At 37.1% G+C, this 24,666-nt stretch overlaps 1 protein-coding gene across 3 annotated transcripts; it reads right to left on the minus strand.

Moving 5' to 3' along the window:
• Window positions 1-4,046: 4,046 nt before the first annotated feature.
• On the minus strand, window positions 4,047-22,775 carry rnf165a (ring finger protein 165a). 3 transcript variants are annotated; one of them, XM_046867210.1, is made up of 8 exons: window positions 22,463-22,775; window positions 11,972-12,161; window positions 11,689-11,814; window positions 11,432-11,558; window positions 10,207-10,293; window positions 8,468-8,563; window positions 8,273-8,376; window positions 4,047-7,453 (listed from the first exon to the last, which is right to left on the minus strand). In XM_046867210.1, the coding sequence occupies exons 1-8, from the start codon at window positions 22,521-22,523 to the stop codon at window positions 7,336-7,338; spliced, it is 909 nt and encodes a 302-aa protein (XP_046723166.1). In that variant the 5' UTR covers window positions 22,524-22,775; the 3' UTR covers window positions 4,047-7,335. The 3 variants fall into 3 exon arrangements, with proteins under 3 accessions (XP_046723166.1, XP_046723164.1, XP_046723167.1); XM_046867208.1 differs by having other exon boundaries at window positions 10,189-10,293; window positions 22,463-22,774; XM_046867211.1 differs by lacking the exon at window positions 22,463-22,775 and adding an exon at window positions 12,330-12,940 and having other exon boundaries at window positions 10,189-10,293.
• Window positions 22,776-24,666: the final 1,891 nt, after the last annotated feature.

Here is a 24,666-nt window from a genome sequence, read left to right on the forward strand (position 1 = left end):
GAAGATGAGTCAGGGATCTTGCTGGTTACTTAAAATTCTTCCTTTTCAACCATGGCAAAGCATGCCTTTATACACCTTTCCTTGTGCACAGAGCCTTGTCATGCTCGAACAGGAAAAATGGGATGTTATTACATCCAAGGACATCCTATCGAACTGTGTGTCTCCAACATTGTGTTAATAGTTTGGTGAATGCCTACATATGGGGTGATAACTAGGTGTCCACAAACAATAGGCCATATAGGCTATTTACATTTTGAAATATTTGCTTATCTTTGTAGAGTCATTACTTATTAAGTATAGAAAAAGTTACATTAAGTAATGTATTGAATAGCTCACCTATTTCACCTGTTTGTGCAGGCCAATCACTTCCAACAAGTGCATGAAATAATGTATTATTTGCAAATAAACAGCACTGTCATATAGTCATCATTCCTTTACTTTTCCTCACCTTGCACACATGTTGGACCACCATATGAAACAATTGGCTTAACGGCTTGTTACTGCATACAGCAGAGGCATACCAGGCAGCCAACCTAAAATTTCAATTATAGATTATGAAAAGAAACAAATATGTATTATTGTAACTTTACAACAGACTAAAGTATAGAAATATAGTATAGTATAGACCAGGGACCGGCAGTATTTATGATACATGTATTTCAAATATAAAATAGTATTTTGTAATTTGTATTTGATAGAGTTGAAAATAGCTTTATATTTTGTATCAAAATACTTTAGTGTTTTGTATTTTTGTAGTTTTCTAATACTGTAAAATACTTCAATAAGAAATCTACATGATAACATCATAAATATGTGGCCTCTGATTGGTGCCTACTCAGTGGTTTGCCCAGACTTGTTTCGAATTGTGCAGGCTGCCAGCTTTCATATTGATCATTTAATAATTGTTGAAATGTTTGATGTTAACTTCCAAACAGGCTTCCACTGATTGATAAATAGATATTTGATTGCCAAATATTGCACCCCTGATTAAAATAGCTGTTTAGTAGGATCATGATTTTGCATACCATTGCAAGAATGACTGCCTGACACATAATATATTATTATATTTAGGATAATCATGAATTAGTTAGAAACTAGTTACTATGGATACAGTTGCCATCAGTTATGAATGACATGTTTGTCACTGAATCGGTGTTGCTGATGCAAAATATGTCCTTTATTAACACCAAGTAACTAAATTAGGATACAATTATGAGTCATTCACAAACTGTTAAACATTAAACTGGTTGCATATGTCAGATTTATTGCACGACTGCCAGAGAAAAGCTGTTGCTATCAAACATAAACTTAATCAACTTAGTCAGTGTATTTGGTATTTTATTTTAAAATACAATTTGATGTATCTTTGCCCAACCATGGTATAGATCTACAATTGTAAACTGTCAGGGTAACAAGGAAATGAGTAACATTCTAAAATAAAGTGTCTTGGATGAGCTGGTTATAAATACAATAATAAATGCATCTCTACCACAGCTAATCACAGATGAAGTGGTGTTGGGAGCCTTTTCAGATGCTGGTACTGTTAAGCTGCTTCACTGTGAGTAGTCAATTCATTATTTGGAATATAAGAGAATATTGCAGAAAGACTTGCTTCCCCCGGTTGCTTTCTAAAGAGAAAATGTGGAAGATAATTCTCCTGTCAACACTGCAAAAGAACTACCAGGAAAAAGTCCTTGAGGCTTGAATGGCTTGGTCAGATATCACAGTTGAACCATATAGAGAATATTTGGTCTTGCACTAAACTGAAGTTAATAGAAAATTATTAGTAGATGCACTATTATTATTTTTTATTAAGAAAGTGACCAATATTTTTCTCCTCGTTAAACTGTTTCTTTCAGCCCTGTTGCTACATGAATATGATGTATCACAACACTATGGATCCTAAGCTTGTCCCGAGAATCAAAGAGAATATAGATTAACATTGCAGAGGTAAAGCTACATCTTCTTAGTGACAGAACAGGAAAAGAACGTCTGGCTTTATTTAATCTTTTTTTTTCTTACATTACAAAGGCCCTTTGAAAAAGGACCATGCGTTAGAAGGCAGGAGGAAGTTTTGAAGTTTATGAATTGCTATCTGTCTAAACAAAAGAAATAAAAGCAAACCATCTGTACCATATTGAATTGCATAGCATCATAATAGGGGTGAATTGTATCATGTCTCATCTGTAATTGCTTTATATACACTCCTGAACAAAATCTTAAGACGGGGGAAACAGTCCAAGTATTCGAATTTCGCTCTGGTCAATCATAAACAGGTTGTAAAAACTTCTTCAAAATGGCAAAAAAAGAAACAAGAGCAACAAACAAAAAATAGAGAGAAGGCAATTTATTAAAAACTGCATTTAAACTCAAACAGGCTGTTCATCCGCTGATCAAAAGTTTAAGACCATAGCCTAAAAATATGTGCAAAAATATTGCTTTAATGTCATGAACTCCTGATGGCAAAAGCAAAAAGGCTTTCTGTTTTTGAATGTGGCAGGATTGTTGAGCTGCACAAGCAAGGGCTCTTGCAATGTACCATTGCTGCCGAGGTTGGACACAGTAAGACAGTCGTCTTAAATTTCGTAAAAAATCCTGAGAGTTATGGGACAAAAAAACCCGGGCTGTCCATGAAGACACAGGCCGATCCTAGAACCAAATTAAGGCCCTTACTGATGCTGACTGGAGCCCAATAACCATAAGACCGCATCTGCGAGAGAAGGACTTAAACAACAAAAAACATCTTCGAAAGCCATGTCTGCTCCCATACCACAGACTTGCCCATTTGGAATTTGCAAGGGAGCACCAAACATGGGACATTGAAAGATGAAAGAAAGTTTTATTTTCGGACAAGAAAACATTTTAGCTGGATAGTCCTGATGGCTTCCAACAATACTGGCATGACAAGGAGATCCCACTAGAGATGTTTTCTACATGGCACAGTGGAGGAGGCTCTATTATGATCTGGGATGAAGCTTCAGGTTGTGCAGGGGCCTCAAACGGCGGCTGACTATGTAGACATGTTGCAGCAGGCATCCCTCTTGACTGAGGGCCCTTGTCTGTGTGGTAATTACTGGGTTTCTTACCAGGACAAAACTGCAGTTCACAACACCCGTCTGACGAAGGACTGCTTCTAGTACAGTAACGCTGCACTTCTGGACCATCAAGCATGTTCCACCTATTTAAATCCCATTGAGAATGTTTTGGGTTAGATGGCAAGGGAAGATTGCAAAAACAGACGTCAGTTCCAGACTGTTGATGCCCTTCATGAAGCCATCTTCACAACATGGAGCAACGTTCCAACCAGCCTCCTGGAAACAGTTGCATCAAGCATGCTGAAACAAGTGTTTAAAGTTATGAACAAGAACGGTGGGGTTACGCACTACTGAGCCCTTTTTTTGATACTTTTAGTTTTGTTGTGGGGATTTTTAGGCTATGGTCTTAACTTTTGATCAGCTGATGAACAGGCTGTTTGAGTTTAAATGCAGTTTTCAATAAATTGCCTACTCCCTGTTTCTTTGCCTCTTGCTCCTTTATTTTCTTTTAAAATTTAGAAGCAGTTCTTACAACCTGGTTATGATCCACCAGCGCGAAATGCGAATACTTGGAATGTTTCCCCCGGTCTTAAGATTTTGTTCAGGAGTGTATATCTTTAATGTATAGTATCGTTTGCTGTGCATCGAGATGTAAATCACATCGGCCTCACTTAGGGAGATGCACATCACTACTGTATATACAATTATTGACAGCATACAGTTTTTTTGGGAAATTTTAATGTTTTATTATAAAAAGAGCACATACAAAAAGGATCATGTACAAGCTTTAAAGAAAAAAAAAACAACCAACAAACAAAACATTTTGGGTTTAGCGATGCCACTTTTTAAAATCATTATTAGTAGTAGTAATAAATAAGGTACAAAAATTCCACCAAAAGATTATTTCACGCAGAGCTTTTTTACTTGACCAGACATCTAACAGCAGTCTCTTCAGCAGGAGGCGCTATTGCTTTAATATGAATGATAAATATTCTAATTCTATTTTTTTTGTTTTATTTCTGCTGGAAAATCCTCTAGTGAAAATAAAAACACCCACAGCTGGACAGCATGTGGCACCCCTGTCACTGGCACCTTCTGGAAATTTGTTCTTATTCAATGCAAGCAGCAGCAAAAAAAAAAAAAAAACTAACAAACAACAACAAAAAAAATCCATTAATCCTCTGAAATATTAGTAGAATATCTGTGCTTTTTTATTTTACTTGTACATTTCTACTTCTGTTGTGTAATATATTCAAACCTGAGTAAAACATGCAGTTTTTTAAAAATCATTTGTGCTTTTAATGTTAATCCTGACCCTGCACTACAGAATGCTGATGTCCTCTGGCAGACAGACAAAGAGAAAAATAGAAAAAGAGGGCTTGTCAAAATGCCAATGAAAAAGGTGTTTCTAAAGTAGGAAAAAAGATAAGCATTGACAAGTAAAGATAGTGCAAGAATGTGAGGCAGAAAGATAAAAAATAAAGTAATAATAAAAAAAAGAGGAAATGCAAAAGTTAGAGTTATTTTGAGAACAAAACATCAGGTAGAAAAAATAGATTGAGAAAAAAAGAGACAAAAAAGAGAGAAAATAAGAGGCAAATATAATGGATATTGCCAGAGTGGTCGGAAATATGCCAGTGAGAGGGTGGCCCCGAGAAAACTAAGAGTGCAAACAGGACAGTGAATCAAAAACCAAGAGCACTTGCACTCCGCCACCGCATATGGTCAATCAGCAAGCGGAATGTCAGTGAGGTCACAGCACCAAGGAAGAAACACGCACAAACACAACCACCCGCATGCGAAAAAGCATTCCTGCAAAACCAACTCAAACATGAGGTAAGAGTCTTACTCCATTTTTGTGTTTTCTCTAAATAAATAAAATATGGTTCAAATAAAAAAGAAAAACTATACAAAATTAAATATGTACCCACAATATCTACAGTTAGTAATAAATTATGATTGTTAAATACTTAAGGCATTTCAACGGACAAAACCCTGTGTAAACTATCAACACGAGCCAACATCCACCAATCAGCACACAAGGAGCAAGAGAGGAAGGGATAGAGTTCAAATGAAGACTTTCTTGGCAGCAAATAAAATTCTGTTTTTGGGAAGCACTTAAAAAAAAAAAAAGGAATAATAAAAAAAAAGAAGAAGGATTACGGTTATAGCCATATGGGATGGTCTAGACTAAGTAATATGGTATAAATAACATCTCTCTCATAGATCTGTTTGGGTTAAGCAATGTGAGATGCTTAGATGCTTGAGTTTCTGGATGAACACTGCTTTTGTATGGGTTGTTCTGTTATGCAACAACAACACACACACACACACACACACACACACACACACATACACACACACACACACACACACATCTTGGTCAGTGGATAAAATGTACAACCCAGGGACACATGGCACAAGGTGGGAATACACCCTGGGAATACATGGGGCACCAGTCCCTCGCTGGCCACCAGCAAACACATTCACACACTCATTCACACATAGGAACAATATGGCATTGCCAATCTGCCTGCCAGAAAGTAACAGTGGAGGACACCAGGGAACCCATAAGTAACCCAAAGTAAACAGGGGGAGAGCATGTACACACTCCACATAGTCTGTAATACAAGGTCAGAATCAAACCGAAGACCATGGAAACGTGTTGCCCCGTTTTTCAAGATCATTACATTTTAAACTTTCAAATGAAAGTACCATGTTCCCTAAATGTAAGTGAGAAAGTGAGAAAGCCATATAAAACTAAAAGCACTTGACAATCCTCAGTTCTTGTTCCGTCCCCTTGTTTGCTTGCATGCAATTGGTGGATGCTCCTCCATCACAGCACATTCTAAAACAGTTGTTCTAGCAATACAGCATAGCAACCAACATAGCAACCAGCATAGCGACCAGCATAGCGACCACGAGGGGAGACCCGTCACGCACAAAACACACACACGCACAGTTTAATGTACAAGCTCGACTGCACCACCCCTTGCCCTCCCCCCAAAACACTGCATGTTTAAATACCAATAATAAATAGTTTAACCATGGCAATAAAGCACCAGAGAGAGAGGCTGGGCGCTTTAGCTACGCTCACATGTGCTTCTTCAGTAGGCATTTTGGGTCAAAGATCATGGCAGGGTTTCACACGCATTTACTCACTCACTCACTTACTCACGCTACATCAGTCTGCTAGTGTTACAGATCATCACAGCTTAAAGGGGCTAATATACACTCATGCAGATTTATGCTCCACAGATGCAGACGCACACGCACACACACACACACACACACACACACACACACACACACACACACACTTAGGCGTACACACAACTGCCCAAACACAGAGGCATGCAGCTACTACATTGGAGAGCCCTGCCCCTATCTACACACCCACCAAACACAATGTTCCCTTGTCTCCTAACTTCCTGGACTGGAGATGCCGCCTCACCCTTGTTAAAATAAATTCTGGCAGATGCTTCTGTTATGTCTCTCATTTTTTTGCTTTAATTTCTTTGTTGCTTTGATGTGTAATTTTGGCTTTTCTATAAGAATGTTAGTGCACAGCTAACTAGTTCCTATAATCTTCCACACTGAAGCACACACACAAGGTAGTCTCTCACGTACACACTACTGAAATAGCTGCAGCATGACAGAAATGCACACACACCTGCTCTCAAGCAGCAGTTAAGCATATGTGTGTGTTGTCTGCAAGCTCAGAGTCTTGCAGACCCTGACTAGAGCTTGTAAAAATTCTTCCATTAGGGGCATGGCTTTAGAATTATGAAAACACACACACACACATATACACATACACACACACAGATGCTACTTATACACTCATACACACATGGACCAGATTACTCTTTATATCATCCATCCACTGTTAAACCTGTGTGTGTATGAGAGAGAACAGTAATATAGTCTCATTATAATCAGTGAAGTGTGAGGATAAGATATGAGACATTTACTGACTTGATGGATTGTGTGTATGTCACTGTTGTACATGTAAGGTATAATGCTTAACTGAATGCATTGTAAGCCCCTAAGTACAGTAGAGAGAGTACGTGTGTGTGTGTGTGTGTGTGTGTGTGTGTGTGTGTGTGTGTGTGTGTGTGTGTATCAATACTTAGGCTTTTGGTAGCATGAATACAAACAGGTTTTGTGTCTGTGAATAGATCTCTATAAACTGTTGCAAGGATGTGGTTGTGTGTGTCCTTGTGCTCATTTGAGCTGAATTTGTATGTCTATGTGCTTGAATTCATAAATGTGAAAAGAGTCAGTGTTTGGGCGTGTTTCAGCTCTCAGGTGTGAGTTGTGTCTGGATGTCCACTCTGCATATGGGACACTTCCTGCTGGTGGCCAACCACTGATCCACACACACCTGATGGAAGAGGTGCATGCAGGGCAATCGTCTATAGAAAGAGATAAAAGGGGGCGAGGGGGTGGGGGATCGATTACCATAAATGAGATTATTAAACTGAATGATCTTACAAATAATGATTACAGTATATAATTAATGAATAATAATGTACTATTAGCAGATTGTGTTTTAACACAATCAAAAACATAGACAAGAAAATTTATCCACCAATGGAAAAATAAACTCTACAGCCTGCATGCTATAAATCATTTTAATAAACGAAATTATTGTTGTTATTATTACTATTATTAGTAGTACTAGTATTATTAGTAGTACTAGTATTAGTATTATTATTAGTAGTAGTAGATGTAGTAATCAACCAAAAAAAAATTAGGGTCCAAACCCAGTTGTACCCTTCAGTAAGGTCCCTATCTCCCAACTGTACAATCTTATATTTGGTTGGTTGGTTTAAAATAAATAGTGGTGCAAACTGTACTATAGTAAAAATATACTGAACAGTATCTACCTTTTCTCAGAGTTAGAGAGCTTTTTTAACTTAAGCAGCAGCTGGTTATAAAAATTGCTCTTTAGGGAGCGAAAAGTATTCCTGCAGTGCTGGAGAATATGTTGTAATTAAAATAAAACAGGTCACGGGTGGTGTGTACTGTGTCAGTCAATGCAAGCCTAATTAGCATGCTTGTATGCAGATTATCATCATTTGACAATGCTGTGAATTTGACTGGAGGTCTTTGCAAAAACAATATATTTAGGTAGGCAAATGGATTAGGGGTTGATGGTTTTTCTGAGCCCCATGAATGAACAAACTATTAAAATAAATAAAATATTGTACTCCCAAGAGTGAACTTCATACCTGACATCCTCGCCATCCTCAAGCATGGAGAGACAGATGGTGCATTTCTCATCTACGTCAGACTCCTCCTCATCATCATACAACTTCATCTCCAACGGCTTCCTCTGTAAACACAATAAAATAGTTGAGAGATGACGGACAGGGTATGAAGGGTTTGTTTATTTCTTTTCAAAGTGTGTATGTCTATGTGTGTACCTTCTTGTACTTGTGAGGGAAAGTAAACCTCTCAATGGTGGTCTGGATGGCTCCTCGGCTCACACTACCCAACCGATCCTCCAGCTGAAGCAGCTCCTAACACACACACGCAATTATTTTGCATATGTGGCAATTTTAATTGCTTTTACAAAGTGTGTTACATAACATGTACAGGTGCATCTCAATAAATTTGAATATCATTCAAAAGTTTTTGTAATTTAATACAAAAAGTGAAACTTGTATATTATATAGATTCATCACACACAGACTAATATATATTTCAAGTGTTTGTTTCTTTTAATTTTGATGATTATGGCTTACAGCTAATGAAAACCCAAAATTTAGTATCTATATTTGAATATTGTAAAAAAGTTCAATATTGGAGACTCGTGGTGTCACACTCTAATTAGCGCATTAAATCCAAACACCTGCAAATGTTTCCTGAGCCTTCAAGTAGTGTCTTAGTCTGGTTAATGCTACACAATCATGGGGGACTGCTGACTTGACAGTTGTCCAGAAGACCATCAGTGACACCCTGCACATGGAGGGGAAGACACAAAAGGTCATTGCTAATTAAGCTGCTGTTTACAGAGTGCTGTATCCAAGCACAATAATGGAAAGTTGAATGGAAGAAAATAATGTGGTAGAGAAGGTGAAATGAAGCCCATTCAAAAATTTGGGGAGATTCACAAAGAGTGGACTGCAGCTGGAGTCAGGGCTTCAAGTGCCACCATGCACAGACGTATCCATGGGCTACAACTGATGCATTTCTTGTGTCGAGCCACAGGGTGTCTTACCTGGGCAAAGGACAAAAGGACAAAAAGGACTGGCCTGTTGCTCAGTGGGCCAAAGTCCTCTTTTCAGATGAAAGGAAAGAAGATGTTGCATTTCATTTGAAATCAAGGTCTCAGAGTCCAGAAGAAGAGAGGAGAGGACAAGAATCCAAGTTGCCTGAGGTCCAGTGTAAAGTTTTCACACTCAGTGGTGGTTTGTGGAGTCGTGTCATCTGCTGGTGTTGGTCCACTGTGTTTTATCAAGTCCAAGATCAGCACAGCCGGCTACCAGGAAGTTTAAGAGCACGTCATGCTTCCTTCTGCTGACCAACTTTATGGAGATGCTGATTTCATTTTCCAGCAGAATTTAGCACCTGCCCACACTGCCAAAAGCACCAAAAGTTGGTTAAATGACCATAGTGTTGGTGTGCTTGACTGGCCAGCAAACTCACCAGACCTGAACCCTATAGAGAATCTATGAGGTATTGCCAAGAGGAAAATGAGAAACAAGAGACCAAAAAATGCAAATGGGCTGAAGGCCACTGTCAAAGAAACCTGGGCTTCCATACCACCTCAGCAGTGCCACAGACTGATCACCTCCATGCCATGCCGAATCAACGTAGTAATTAAAGCAAAAGGAGCCCCTACTAAATATTGAGTACGTATACAGTAAATGAACATACTGTCCAGAAGGACAACAATTCACTAAAAATGTTTTTTTTGATTGGTCTTCATTAGAAGTATTCAAATTTTTTGAGATTTGAACTGGTGGGTTTTTGTTAATTGTAAACCAAAATCATCACAATTAAAAGAAATAAACACTTGAAATATATCAGTCTGGGTGTGATGAATCTATATAATATACGAGTTTCACTTTTTGTATTGAATTAGTAAAATAAATCAACTTTTTATTTTATTGAGATGCACCTGTATGTGTAAGTGTGATACCTCATAACTCTCTCGTACAGCAGAAGCATGTCGACTGGGGCTTAAACTCTGCAAAGCCAGTAGGTGCAGCTGGGGATATGGATAATTCCTTACCTCATGGACAACCTGCACAAACAAGCACAATTTATGGTCAATCAATAATCATGAGACATTATTTTTTTTACATGTCACATCTAGTTTTTGTCAAGATTTGGGTTAGTCTGTACAGACTTTTTTTTCCCCTCTTTCTTTGTGTTTTTACTTTTTACCCACCAGAAGTCACCATTGTATCCCTGTGTCCCTCATTTGTTATCTGTTGTTTTCACCTATATCTCATCACTCCTGTGTATATTTAAGTTCCCCCTTTGTCAGTTCTTGGCTTGATTGTTGATGTTATGGTGTATGTTGCTTGAGTTTTTGCGTGCCTGTGTCTACAGTTCTATTTGCAAGTAGCCTTGTGTAAGTTCTTGTTTTTGAGTAATTTGTTTTCCTTTTGAGTTGTGGATTTCCTTTTGCTCTGCTTTTTTCTAGACAAGAATTTGAGTATTTTTTCCTTCAATTTGGAAAGCTTTTGTGTTGTCTTTTTGGGACCTCCTTTTGTGGAAACTGTTTTGCTTTTCTCTCAAATTTTTTTACTTTCTAATAAAAACATTTTTTAAATTTTTTAATATGTCTCTGTATTTGGGTTCACGTTCCCACTTGTGGTAGACTGCTAGAGACCCTATTTCTAATGCAGCCAACACTGGTTTGAGTCCAGATCCTGACACCCTTGAGCAAGCAAAGCTCAAAGGAAGCGATTTCAAGTTGCTGCTGTTCGGGGCCTTTGAGCAAGAACCTAAATTCACTATGAGAATCTTTAAATACTGCCTAATAAGTTCTTTCATTCTGTTGAAGCATCTGCTTGTGAGTACTCATCTCTCATTATCTGCTGCTGTGAATGGTTTCACATGGACACCCTTAAAATTGCACTTCTACTTCTAGTACTAGTTTCTACTGCATGTTCACTTTTTAATCTGTACTGAATACTATACATATGTATCTAGGAAATGCTGTTGTAATTAGACAGTCATAATACAACCCTTTCAACACACTTACTAGTAAACTTATCTTTATAGGGTTAAAGTTACATCAAAAACAGAAGGATTTATTTTGTTTGCTTGTTCATAAATAGTATGTGAGCAAGGTGTTGGGCCACTGTGACTAAATATGATACATTTTTCCACATTAAAAACAGTACTCACATGCAAACACACTCTGTACTTACCACTTGCGTAGACGAAGTATTCCGTGGAAAGTGGTGCATTCTAGGAGAGGCGATGTAGTGCTGGTAGGGCTGTGGAATCTGCTGCAGCGAGTACTGATGTGACAAACCAGCATCCACACTCAGATCCCTGACAGAATGACAAAACAAACAAAAAAACAGGATATGACAAGAATTACAGGCAGTAGGTGCTAATCAGTGCTTCTTTCTCATCAATGCTTGTATATGTCTTTTTGAATTGATTTGTGTTAGAAACTTACCAGTCTGTGCCCTCTGCCAAGTATCTGGGCTGTTGTGTCATTGGCTGAGGAATGTGCATGGGCGGGGAATAATCATATCCTGGGCGTAACCGGTGTGTGTTGATGGGAACTCGATCTTGTGTGCGTCTGTCAAAAAAGTCACATATTAAATAATATTATGTGATTATAATGTGCCAATACTATGTAATTTCGTGTTTGTGTGACGCTGCTAGAAGAAAATGTGCATAATACATGAGCTACTGTTCAATGCGCATGTGAAAACATACACTATGCGCTTTTGTACCTGCGCTGCAGTAGCTGCTGCTGTATGAGGTATTGCTGCTGTAAGGCCTGAGGTAGGAAAGTGGGTGGGACTTCCTGGTATTGTGGGGCCGCAAGGCCAGTTGGCGGGAACTCAGTAGAAAGTGGTGTGGCCAGGTGGAAATGTCGGCAGGACGTAGCATGGCTGTGTTGGTTCCTGCTGAAATGAGTACCTGCACAGAATAACCAATCAGAGGTTACAGTGTCGAAACAATCATTCAATGACAAGAGTGTGAGAACTGATCATCAGAGAGCATAGATATGATTAGAAACAGCATGCCCTCGGGTGTCCTAGATTGTCATTGTTTATATTCTATCATGATCCTTTTGACACTAGTCACCTGGGTCATGTGTGTCAGGGGTCAAATTGTAACAGGAGCATGGACATCTGCTGGCCCCTGAGGGCTGGGCTGGGAAACTCTGCTTTAGTGAATTTTGTCAGTTGAAAAAAATGAAAAAGCTGCAGAGAGCCAACCAATGGACAATTAGAAAAATTTACTCACATGACCAATTACATAAAGTGCATAAATGAACAGAGGATACGATAATAAAATAAAATGTTTATCTATCTATCTATCTATCTATCTATCTATCTATCTATCTATCTATCTATCTATCTATCTATCTATCTATCTATCTATCTAGATAAAAAATAAACTGACTAAGAATAAGGTTTGTGTGTGTTGCTAAAAACGTTTTTCATTATTCCAGTTTGGGACAGACTAAACTGTGCCAATTAAACTCATAGTATTAATCCACTGAAAACCCACATCCGGCTGCATTAAATGCACTGGGTAAGAGAGGTCTATATAATGACTTTTACTGCATAGGTCATCTTTTTTTAATCAGGAACATGCATGTATTTGTAAACAGTAATAAATCAGAGAAAAATAAAGTGCAGAGCAATGCTGCCATATCACTCTCATACTATATGCAAAATTTGTAACCATACACTATAAAGACACTAGTCAGACACAGTTAAATATATATGCACACACATTATATATATATATATATATATATATATATATATGTGTGTGTGTGTGTGTGTGTGTGTCCCACTTTATCCTCTTTATAGCAATTCACAAAAGTATATTTCCACTTGCTCTGTATTAAAGCACTGATCTAACCAATTAGTTTTTGTCCACTGAAAGCATGGCAGCAAACTTTAGCTTTCACTAGGTTAGTGGGTTAATGGATTTTTTATTTGCCCAGCCCTGCTTCTGTAACAGTAGCTCTGAGTGTGAGATTTCGGCCTCAGATGGTGAGAAACAGGTGAAGGAAAAGTGAGAGACAGATTAAGAGAGAAAGGCCAGCAAAGGTCATGGTTTTGCAGCTGTTGCTTTTTGGTGTGTAAGGTTTGGGTAGGACCATTTTCTGACTACATAGGACAAAGTCTTGTTTACCCCTAAAGTATTTTAGCATTAACAGCATTAAGAGAAGTATAGCAAAAAAATACAGTATATGCTTAGACTATATATCATTTAGTATTTACTCAATACTCAATACATATTTTGAATATATTATTTAATTAGGGGTGTAGTAATTTTGTTTATATATAGTTTTATATAAGTTTGTTTAGTCTCTGCCTCGCACTTTGGGTGCATTTTTAATTATTATTATTGATCTTAAAAACTTACCCAACAATGCGAGGGGTATAAAAAAAAAAAAATAAATAACAAAAAATTACTTTTAGCGTGTCACTGTGGCTACTCACTCTGTAACGGAAATAAGATTTGTTTTGCTCATGCATGAAAAAGCTAAAGAAGTGGCATCACTATGGATTCTTTAGCATTTTATGTCCAGCTTCAAGAATTTGTATTAAAAGGAGAAAATTCGAACAATTCCTGATATCGAGGGATTGACTGAATGAAGGATGGAAGGAATGAAGACATTTGTTGAAGTATGCTGAAAGAAGTAGAAAAATTAAGTAGATCATATCTTTTGAAAGTTAAATATTAAATGTTAAACACACACACACACACACACTTACATACACATATGTATTTTCATATTTCCATTTATTACATTTGATTTAATTATTTTAATTTGTGCCAATGTAACTGATTACTCGATTTAATGAAAAAAAAATGTATTGCAATAATTCGATTTATTCTCTTTTATTTTTAGAAAATATTTAAAAATATTATGTTTTATATTATTTAACCAAGCAGGCATTTTCTTTAAAATTGTTTAAAAAATGTAAACTATTGATGTTCACAAATGTTAATAATAATAATAACCTGCATTAATAAAAAAAATGACAAGCAATTGTATGTTTTTAATTTCTTCCCCCTAACCGTACCGAAATTGAACCGAACTATAAATTCTGTGTACCGTTACACCCCTATATTCAAACTATATTTTTAGTTTAAATGCTGCACTGTATAGTGTACTGCAGGTACACTGACCTCAAGTGTCAACTCCATACTACTGTATTCTCTAATGAGTAAATTTGACAGTTTACATAGAAATTACATTAACTAAATAAATAACTAAATAATTACATTAAACATAAATGGCTTGTAGGCAAGTATTTGATGCACCTGTTTAAATTAAATCTCAGATTTCGATGATAATGCTTACTACATATAACTAGATACAAAATATTACCTGCACTCTCATGTGTGCAAGGATTAATAGAAAAACATCTAGAGTTAGTACAATGACAAAATAACAAAATAAAACTTACCTGCATGAAATTGCATATTTAGAAGTCAAAATGCAATCACTTGCTGGTTTTTATGATTCGCCTATTAATTTATATATATTATATATTATATAATATATATATATATATATATATATATATATATATATATATATATATATATATATATATATATATATATTATATATTATATAATATATATATATATAAATTATATATACACACTATATTTCCAAAGTACTGGGTCACCTAGATATTGGAGTGTGCTTATGAATATTTGTGTTCATCAGCCACAAGGGTATTACAAAAGGCAAGTACTGATGTAGGTGAGGAGGGTGCAGTCAGACATACTTTGGGGTGCAAAGTATGTAAACCAGATCTTCAAGGAGCTCACTTTGTGCACAGGGGCATGGCCATGCTGGAACAGGTTTGGGCTTCCTAGTTCAAGCGAATGCAAAATTCTGTTATAGCGCATCTAAAGACGTCCTAAACAGTCGAGTGCCTCCACTTTTGTTTGGAAAAGAACAATATATAGCAGGAAAGGTCAGGTGATCCAATACTTTTCGCAATATAGTGTGTGTGTGTACACACACACACACATATATATTATATATATATTCAAATGACATTCATATTCAAATGACATTCCTTTTGTTGACTTTCTTCTCCTCTGATGTTGGATTGGAATTATTCCATTGTTTAATGTTTTTGGTGCAATACTTGAAAAGACATAAATGCTCCATCTCCAAAGTGACAGATAAACCTGATCTGTGTCTGCCAGCCAGTTGTTCTGAATGTATGCAACATAGGATTATACAATCAATATCCCATTTCTTTTTACGGTCTGACAAAAAAAAAAAAAACCCAAAAAAAAAACGTTTAAAAATCAGCATATCAGGAAAGAAATATTTTAGGGAAATATATTGTACATCTGCTTCATTAGATAAAAAAAAAAGGTGTAGAGCACAGTACTCACTGTCTTTATAGTAATCTAACGTAAATATTTCAAGCTTTAATTCTGTTAAACAATTTACAATCATATTGCAATTTAAAACTGTTAAGGAATCACTTTAAATTTTAAGAAGTCAAATAATATTTTAGATGTTAGAGAATGCATTCAGAAAAACTGAAGGTTAAAACTTACTTATATGAACTTAATGAATAAATATAATGGTCTAAATAAATGAAATTTATCTTAATATAGTTTTGAATTGAAACAAGATTCAGAGATAAGATCACAGTGCTTTTATCAGACTAATAAACCTCTTGTCGTATCCTTGTTGTCCTTTTTATAATATTGTCTTTATTCTAATATTTGTGCTCATTAACTTGTTAACCATTTATAGAGAGTATCACTTCAGGTTTGTGGTGAAGCTAAAACCTATTCCAAGAACATTTGGTGTAATGCAGGAATGACCCAGAATGACCCTGTCCATCACAGAGCATCTCACATGCATTCACACAGTCATTTTTAAAAAACGCTGTAAGGCTACAAAACTTAGCCCTGCATACATTCAACTATGCTGTTATTTGCCAAAAAAGTCCAAACAACATTAATTTAAATAATTTAGTTCCACAAGATAAGTTGGTATGCAAATTGGGATGCAAAGGAAACATCAGCCGTAACATTAAAACCACTGACAGGTGAAGTAAATCACACTGATTATCTTGTTACACTGGCACCTGTCAAGGGGTGGGATATATTAGGCAGCAAGTGAACAGTCAGATCTCAAAGAAGATATGTTGGAAGCTGTAAAACCAGACAACCTTGAGACTGAGTTTAACACATTTTGACTGTTTTTGACTCAAAACAGCAGGTCTTGTTGAGTGTTCAGTATGCAGTGGTAAGTACCTAGTGAAAGTTGTTCAACAAACAACTTCTGAACGAGCAATAAAGTCATCAACAACCAAGGCTTTTTTATGCTAATGAAGGCTAATGCATCTGGTAGCACAAATTGCTGAAATAGTTAATGCTGGCTATGATAGAAATGTGCACCAGTGCACCACAGCAGATCGTCCAAAGTGCCCAAGCTGACCCCTGTCCACCATCAAAATGTGCTCACAAAGGGCATGTGAGCAGCAGTGAGGACAATGAGCCAATGAAATAAGGTGGCCTGGTCTGATGAAACTCATTTTCTTTACATCATGTGGATGGCCAGGTACATGTGGGTCACTTACCTGGGAAAAAGATGGAACCAGGATGCACTATGGGAAGAAGGCAAGCCTATGGAGGCAGTGTGATGCTCTGAGGAATTTTCTACTATGAAACTTTGGTTTCTAAAATTCATATGGATGTTACTTTGACATACGTCACCTATCTAAACATCTTTACAGACCAATCACACCTTTTTAATTGTCATACCAAATGAAAGTGACTCCTTTCAAGCAGGATAATGTGCTCTGCCAAATTATATAATCACTTGTTAAGGAATAGTTTAAGGAAAATGAAAGAGTTCAAGGGTTGGCCTCCAAATTCCACAGATCTCAATCTGATTAAGCATATGTGGGTTGCATGAGTCTAACTGATAGAGGCTCCAATTTGCAATAGGACTTAAAGGATCTTCCGCTAACATCTTGGTGGCAGATAAAACAGTACAACAACAGAGGTCTTGGAGTCCATACCTTGATGGGCAAAGGCTGTTTTGGCTGCACAGTGGAGATCTACAGAATGTTAGGGGGGTTTTATTGTTATGGCTGATTGGTCTATAAACATATACACAGTATCTATAGCTGGAATGACAAAACAGATCTACTTGACTTAAAATGAACAAATCCTATTAAACTTTGATATTCTGTCTTCGATTGTCAGATTACATTACCTATGTGTATTTTGTTGTGTACTAAATGAAAATGTACTCGAGTGCAAAAACACGGATTGTAAAATAATTTAGAAGTGTCTGTGACAGCAAGACTGTGCACAATGCCTTACATAAGCATTTACTCCCTTTCAATTTTTTACATTTTTCTACAACCTGGAACGGAAATTGGTCATCATTCTACAAAAATAGCTCAGAATATTTGTTTCTTTACTGTACATAGACTAGTTATACCACAAACACACCTCAAAGCTGGGATTCATGGAAGAGTAGTGACTTATATGAAATATGTTTGCCAGAAGACTTTATATACTCTGTGTATATATAGCAAAGGGCTCTTTGGTCCAATGAAACAAAAAACTAACTTTTGTTTTGCCACAAAGCACTATAAATGTCAGAAACCCAACACTGCTCATCACACTGAGACACTCTCCCTCTAGTGAAGCAAGGTGGTGGTGGCACAATAATAGAACTTAACATTGGCCTCTTAGGTGCCTACAGTTGTGAATATTTGTTATAACCAAACCCTGAATGATACATTTTAAGACTTTTTTTTTCCCAAAACATTTGATAGCTCATTCATGGCACTGTAGGGTCAAGCTAGGGTCATTTTTCCCATTAAAAAAATAGAATACTTGAGGTTTATTTGTAACCAAACTGTAATTGATACATTTTTAATATTTTGTCCCAGATTATTTCTTTTTTTGATAGGTCTTTATGTAGCTGTACATTTGGGTATATTCTTATATTCTTCAGACACTCTGGCCTTCTAAAAACATTCATATTACGAGTCCCTTTAATTCAGCACACTTAGACACCATTTATCTAATTATGGCAGTTTTGATGGTTGCACTGGAACTAATTGAGTGTGTTTGACAGCAACGGAGGTGAATACTTCACAATCATAATTATTTATTTATTTAAAAATCATTGTGATCTATACAGGTATAGATCTTACTGTGACAATAGCGATACAACAAAGCTATTAAAATTTTAAAATTTTCCTGAGGCAAATGTAGCAGCGTATGCAGTATGATACGTTGGGACACTGCCAGGATGTACGCATCTCCTGCCCTGTGAGATGCCTTACTCTCAAAAGTGCTCGAAAGAGTTTAGTTGTCTCATTGTTGGTGTGTGTTTTTTTTGTTGTGTGTGTTTTTTGGTGTTTCAAAGCCGAATTATAGCTCTTGCCTCTCTCCTTTCTGTTTGCGTCGCCAGACACTTGCGTCCGGCTCAGCTCTCCACTTGCAAACCAGTGCTCGTCCACATGCCAGCTGCTACATACATATATACTGTACGGTACTGTAAATTGTTCTGTTTTGCTACATTATGTACTGTAATATGTTAAATTTTAACAAATGACAGTATACTACCCCACACTGATCACCTTTCTTTAAGACTCCTCGGTAGGCTAGGCCATATCCCGACTCAGGAAACGACCGGGACTACTCGACTGTCGCGGACTACCTGTATTGTAGTATTGAATTATAATGAAACCACTGGCAATCTTCATCATACAATCCCAAATAGGTGCATTTCAGTTCCAGGTTGAAACAATATATACAATGTGGAAAAGTTCTAGTTTATCATCTATTACTACACACTAACGAAATCAACTTTATCATTTAATAATAAAGATCAACTTCTAGACCTAAATGTATGAAAAACATTAGTTTGAATTCTGGACATAAAGCATCCAAAATTTTAGGCATGTTTCTAACACAAAAGGATCATGTGCTTGCAGAGAAGAGAAATGGGGAGATAAATTAAGGAAATAAGAGCGACAGATGCAAATGGAGATGTTTGTGGACTAAGTGGATGTTAACAGATCACCTATTTCTGTGACATTAAATATCCCATGATTCAGTTTGGCAAGTAAAAAGGCTGAGAGCTAAGAAATTAATCTTGGGGTAAAGGGCCAAAGAGGCCAAATAACTGGAAAGGGGTGGGGTTTTGAAGGGAGGTCACATGGAAATCAGCAGAGAAGACACTGAAGGTTAAGGAAAAAAACTACAGTCTTTATTGGAAAATATTAGTATGAGTGGAACCATGTGATACGAATAATAAGATATTTCCATGCAAATAAAAAGAAGAGCCAATCATGCTCCATAAGGTTAAAACAACAGAAGCAGCATCCAATGGGTAGATGTGTATGCTACAGCACATATCAGTAGAGCAGGACATTTCTACACAAAGATACATTGGAGTTTGCTGTTCAAATGTCAAAAAGAAAGAAAAATTTCATTAATGAAAAATAAACATGATCATGCATTGAAGAGCCTAATACACAAACAGAAAGCCAAAAACCACAACCAAAGAAATAAAGACATTTCAAAACTCTAGGAAGATTTCTACAGCAGTGCAGTTCTAGGGATTCCTGTGATGTGGATGGCGTTCGCTGTGGCCGAGCTTGAGGGCACTAGAAATACTAGTGTAAGGCTTAACGTTGGGGTAGCAGGAAGAATGTTGTGATATTTGGTGTGCTTAGTTGAGGTAAAGAGAGACATCTAAGAAATTTGGGGAATTTGTAGTGAATATCTTTAGTGCCCTGTTTCACTTGCTGTTTGGGTTTCAATTTGTAAAGTGTTTCATCTTTTATTTATAACTACTTCATTGTAAATCACATTTTGTCTCTAGCTTCTCACAGTGTAGCTTCAGACTATAATAAAAGTGACATTTGAGTTGAAAATGATATAATCCAATGCTGCATTTAAAAAAAAAAAGCTCTTCTGAGGAAGACTGTCTCTATATCACAAGGTCAAAGGTTTCTCAATCTGCTAAGATTCATCCTGAATGGGGTCTTCTTTGTATGTTCTTTTATATTATTTTTATTATTATTACTGCAATGCAACATTGCAATGCAATGCTGAATTCTGAACTCTTAATTGGTCAGAAAGCTAATTATTTTTCTATTACAGCAGCTCTGACAACCCTTCTGCTTACAAGGCAAATCACAGGTTTATTAACATCCTCTTCCTTAAATTAGTTTAGAGCCACTCATTTCCCTGGCAGATGCTGCACAAAGTAAAAAAAAAAAATAACATTTTCCTCCAATTCAATATGTTTTTAAAATAAACTGCTTTATGCAAAGGTTTATTTATAGGTTTTAAAATGGTTATAGTCTGGTGTCAGAAATAGGCAAGGGCCAAGAAAAAGTCTACAGGTCAGAGGATTATTTATCTACCATCTTCACCTCACACTTTTGGTCAATAACAACTGACTTCCTTGGCTTTTCATAAAGGGCATGATGATCTTTAAATATATTTTCAATCACTCATGCTTTTGCAGGTTTGCAGCTAAGATGTGAAGGCTGAAATTGTCCACTATAATTTGTCCAATTGCAAAACAAATTCACAGGTGAGGAAAAAAAGCCTTTGAGACAAAGCTTCAGATCATATAGATCCACTTAATGTTTAATTGATTTGAAACCATGTTAGAAATATGGCAATGTGGCGCTTTTTATTCATGGCTTAAGCCTGGACGGTTAGATTTGCAGAACTCAACACTTAAAGACAGGCTTAGATGGCTGATCTTGGCTTTGTATAGGTGTCTGGAAGCTTTGGATGAAAGCACTTAAGAATTCCGATCAGCTTCTATGTGGCTTCAGCTACCCGGATTTTAAATAACAATTTACTCGGGACAAGTAGCGAACGCATCCACTTCACAGAAATTTACAGGCTGGAAAAAAACAAAAAACAAAAATGTAAGTCTATATGCCATTGCTGAGGAAAACAAAATGGGACAATCACAATGATAATTGTTGACTGCTACAATGGGTTATCATCAACAATGACAGTTTTGAAACCAAGACAGCGGTGTCTTCTCAAAAAAAAAAAAAGAAGAAGAAAGGAGTGTGTTATTCTGCAGTCGCACACAGAAGGATACTGGATGAGTGGGAAGAAGGTTGGTTTTGGGTTTTAAATGCCAATGTCGTCTTCGGATGGAAAGAGGGGATGGAGGCAGAGGGAGGCAGAACACAGGCAGAGAGGCGATCGCTATAGCTACACAATGGAAGAGGGGAGAGAGGGAAGAGTGATAGACAGAGAAAAGAGAGAGAGAGTGAGAGAGAAAAAGAGAGAGGGGGGAGAGAGAAAGGGGGTCGGTGTGATGCGGCATGTAGTGGCGGCCTCTGGACTATGGAACAAGGAAGGGTTTTTAAAATAAACAAAAAATAAAAAAAACAAGAGAACAGAAAACACAAGCACAATGAAATGCTTCTGCATGACCTGTGTACATCATAGTACAGTTTCATTACACAAAACAGCACAGATCCTGCATGTGGATTATTCTTTGATCTTAAATCTCAGTTCCTATTGTGTTTTTTACCTTCCTTCAATTTTCTAAGAGGATATTTGTTGTAATCAAATCAATGAATAAATCAATCAATATAGTGTCCTGAGCCCTGTGTACTATTCAGCAGCATTTTGATGGTGGATTTTTTGATGGCAGTCTCCTGCACTTTTATCATATTTGCCATGCATTATTTTAATACATTATTTTTTTAAAGCAAAATGTTTAATTTCCACGAACAATTATTATTATATTTAACGACCCAAGTAAACTGCAGCTGGGACACAAAAGATGCGGACTGCGGTTCTGTTTATAACCTCTGAGATCGCCATTAAATCACAGTATCAAATGATTTGGAGTGGGGCTTTTTTTTTCATGTACAGAGTGAACTCGCAATAACGTTAAATGTATGTGCCGGATAGATTCGACTATTGTTGGCCATCAAACGACCAAAAAAAAAGGTTGCATGAACCTCTAGCCGACGTGCAGCAGAGCCAGTGCGATGTTTGAATTGTAAATGGCTGACTAATGAGTGCACTAAGTAGGGTACACACGCCGCGATGCCATACCCTATGTAGTGCACTGGAATACAGAGAAAAAAGGCGTTTTATATTTGGCTACTGTCGTCGCTCGTTACGGCGCTTCGTGTTAGTAAGAGTAATAATAATTCAATTAAACAAAAAAAACATAACGATACCTCTGCTTCTTACTGAACCAAACACGGGAAGAACCAGATATCCGACATGAACTAACACCATCCTGACTCCTTTTGCCCATGGACGCCTTCGGCTTCTCGTTCGCAGGGACCATTCAAAACGCAGCTGCCGAGACGCCGCGCGCACAAAGAGAGCACCAGCCAATCAGCAGGAACGCACTCGCTGCCTCGACCAATCACAGCCTCCCGATGCCTAGCGCCTCTCTGCGGACCTCCTGCAGGACCGCTCCAAAATACTGCAGCCGACAGAAGCAGCAGCAGCAGCTGCTGCTGCGCACAAAGACAGCATCCTCCAATCAGAGTCCAGAGATTTACTTCCGGCAGCTCTGGTTTCAGCCAATGGGGGCGCAGCCGGACAGCGCAGTGTGTTGTCGAAGCTGCCGTCGAGCCAAAAATACAGTGTGCGCTCGTGTGAATGACGTCAGTGAACAAGCGAACCGAGGAACGTACTGTGTCAGTTAACGCTAATGGATACAATTCTCAATTAATCAATAGATTCAATTCTAAACCAATCAAGAGATTTGATTCTAACTCAATGGATTCAATCCTAGACCAATCAATGAAATACATTTTAAATGAATGGATTAAACTCGAATTCATTTAATGGATTGATTTATAAATCAATCAATGGATTCAATTGTAAATCTATGTGGGTTCCGTTCTAATGGGTTCAGTTCTAAACCAATCAATGAAATCAATTATAAATCAATGGATTCAATTGTAAACCAATCAGTTAAATCAATTCTAAATCAACCAATGGATTAAATTCTAAACCAATTAAAGGATTGAATTCCAAATCAATCAACTGATTGAACTCACTAAAAACTTGACTAGTACACATATCAGGGCTGTTTAAGCCACCAAAAACACCTGTCAGTTTAATATAATAATACAAATGGTTCAACAAGACTACCACAGGACAACCCTCAGCTTTGTGTAGTGCCTGGAGAGCTGGATGAAACTGCATAGACTGCATACTCTCAACTGAAGTGTCTGTGGATAACTGGTAAAAAATAAAAGCTGGATTAGTCATACTGAGGATGACAATATGACAACGGCAAATGAACATTATTAAAAGTGATGTTTACTTAATGCCTGTTGCTTTACACAGCTAAAAGTACTGAAAATGAAGACAAGAATTCACATTAAAGCCTGTTGAACTGAAATGTGAAGAATAAGGAAATGTGAGTGGTGGGCTTTCCTGACCACAGCAAACCCCATATGGCAGCTTTTGCCCATCCCCCATTTCCCCACACACTATCATACACACACTCAGAGGTCTGATTATCTCTGCTCCTTCTGTTCAGTCTGCCAGACGCAACACATGGTGCACAACCCCCTACACACACGTATGCGTACACACACACACACACACACACACGCACAAACTGAACCATAATTTTAAAATATTAACAAGAATTTTAAAAACTTAATTGTTTACTGTGGGTTAATACTGTAGCTACAGCTGTGTGATTATAACATAAATCAGCAGTTACATTTTAGCGGTACACTAACACACAAACAACCAAAGCATCAGTCTGTTTGGTCATTTGAGGTCTGATAAGATTTAAACAGACATTTTGAAAAAGATGAAATTAATATGCATAACATCAAAACAATAAAGTGAATTTCAAACAGGATTAAATGTTTGATAACTCGTTGAATTCTTTATAACATTCTGTTTTGTGCCACGTATAAATAGCAGCAGACAAAAAACAAAGGAAGGGAAACACCTAATCAATTATACTTTATTCCAATATGCAAAATGATCAGTAGCAATTTGGCATACTTATTCTTGATTTTACTTATTAGTGGTATTCAGACTGAATAACTGATTTACATGCACAAGAAAAAAGTGTTACCTATATCAGTCAATTCAACTGATCAGGTTTATATATCCAATCCAATCCAATCAGGATTTAACTGTTGATCTTTTTATACTACACAATGTAGTTAACACTATGGCTATCTGTGTGCAACAGAAGATGAATGTGTCGAAATTGAAAATAAGCACCATGGCCCCTAACTAGGTAAAATGTTTTAATAAAAGAGTTTAACAAAGACTTGTTTTAAATGAAGCATCTATTCTGCTTCCCTAGGAGGCATGAATCCCATCTAATTAAAACGTGCTACTTAAATAAATTAACCTGTTTCCTTTGCTAGTTATGTAAGCATCCGTTCCAGTC

The sequence above is a fragment of the Silurus meridionalis genome, chromosome 15 (genome assembly GCF_014805685.1).
Source record: "Silurus meridionalis isolate SWU-2019-XX chromosome 15, ASM1480568v1, whole genome shotgun sequence".
NCBI classification, from domain to species: Eukaryota; Metazoa; Chordata; class Actinopteri; order Siluriformes; family Siluridae; genus Silurus; species Silurus meridionalis.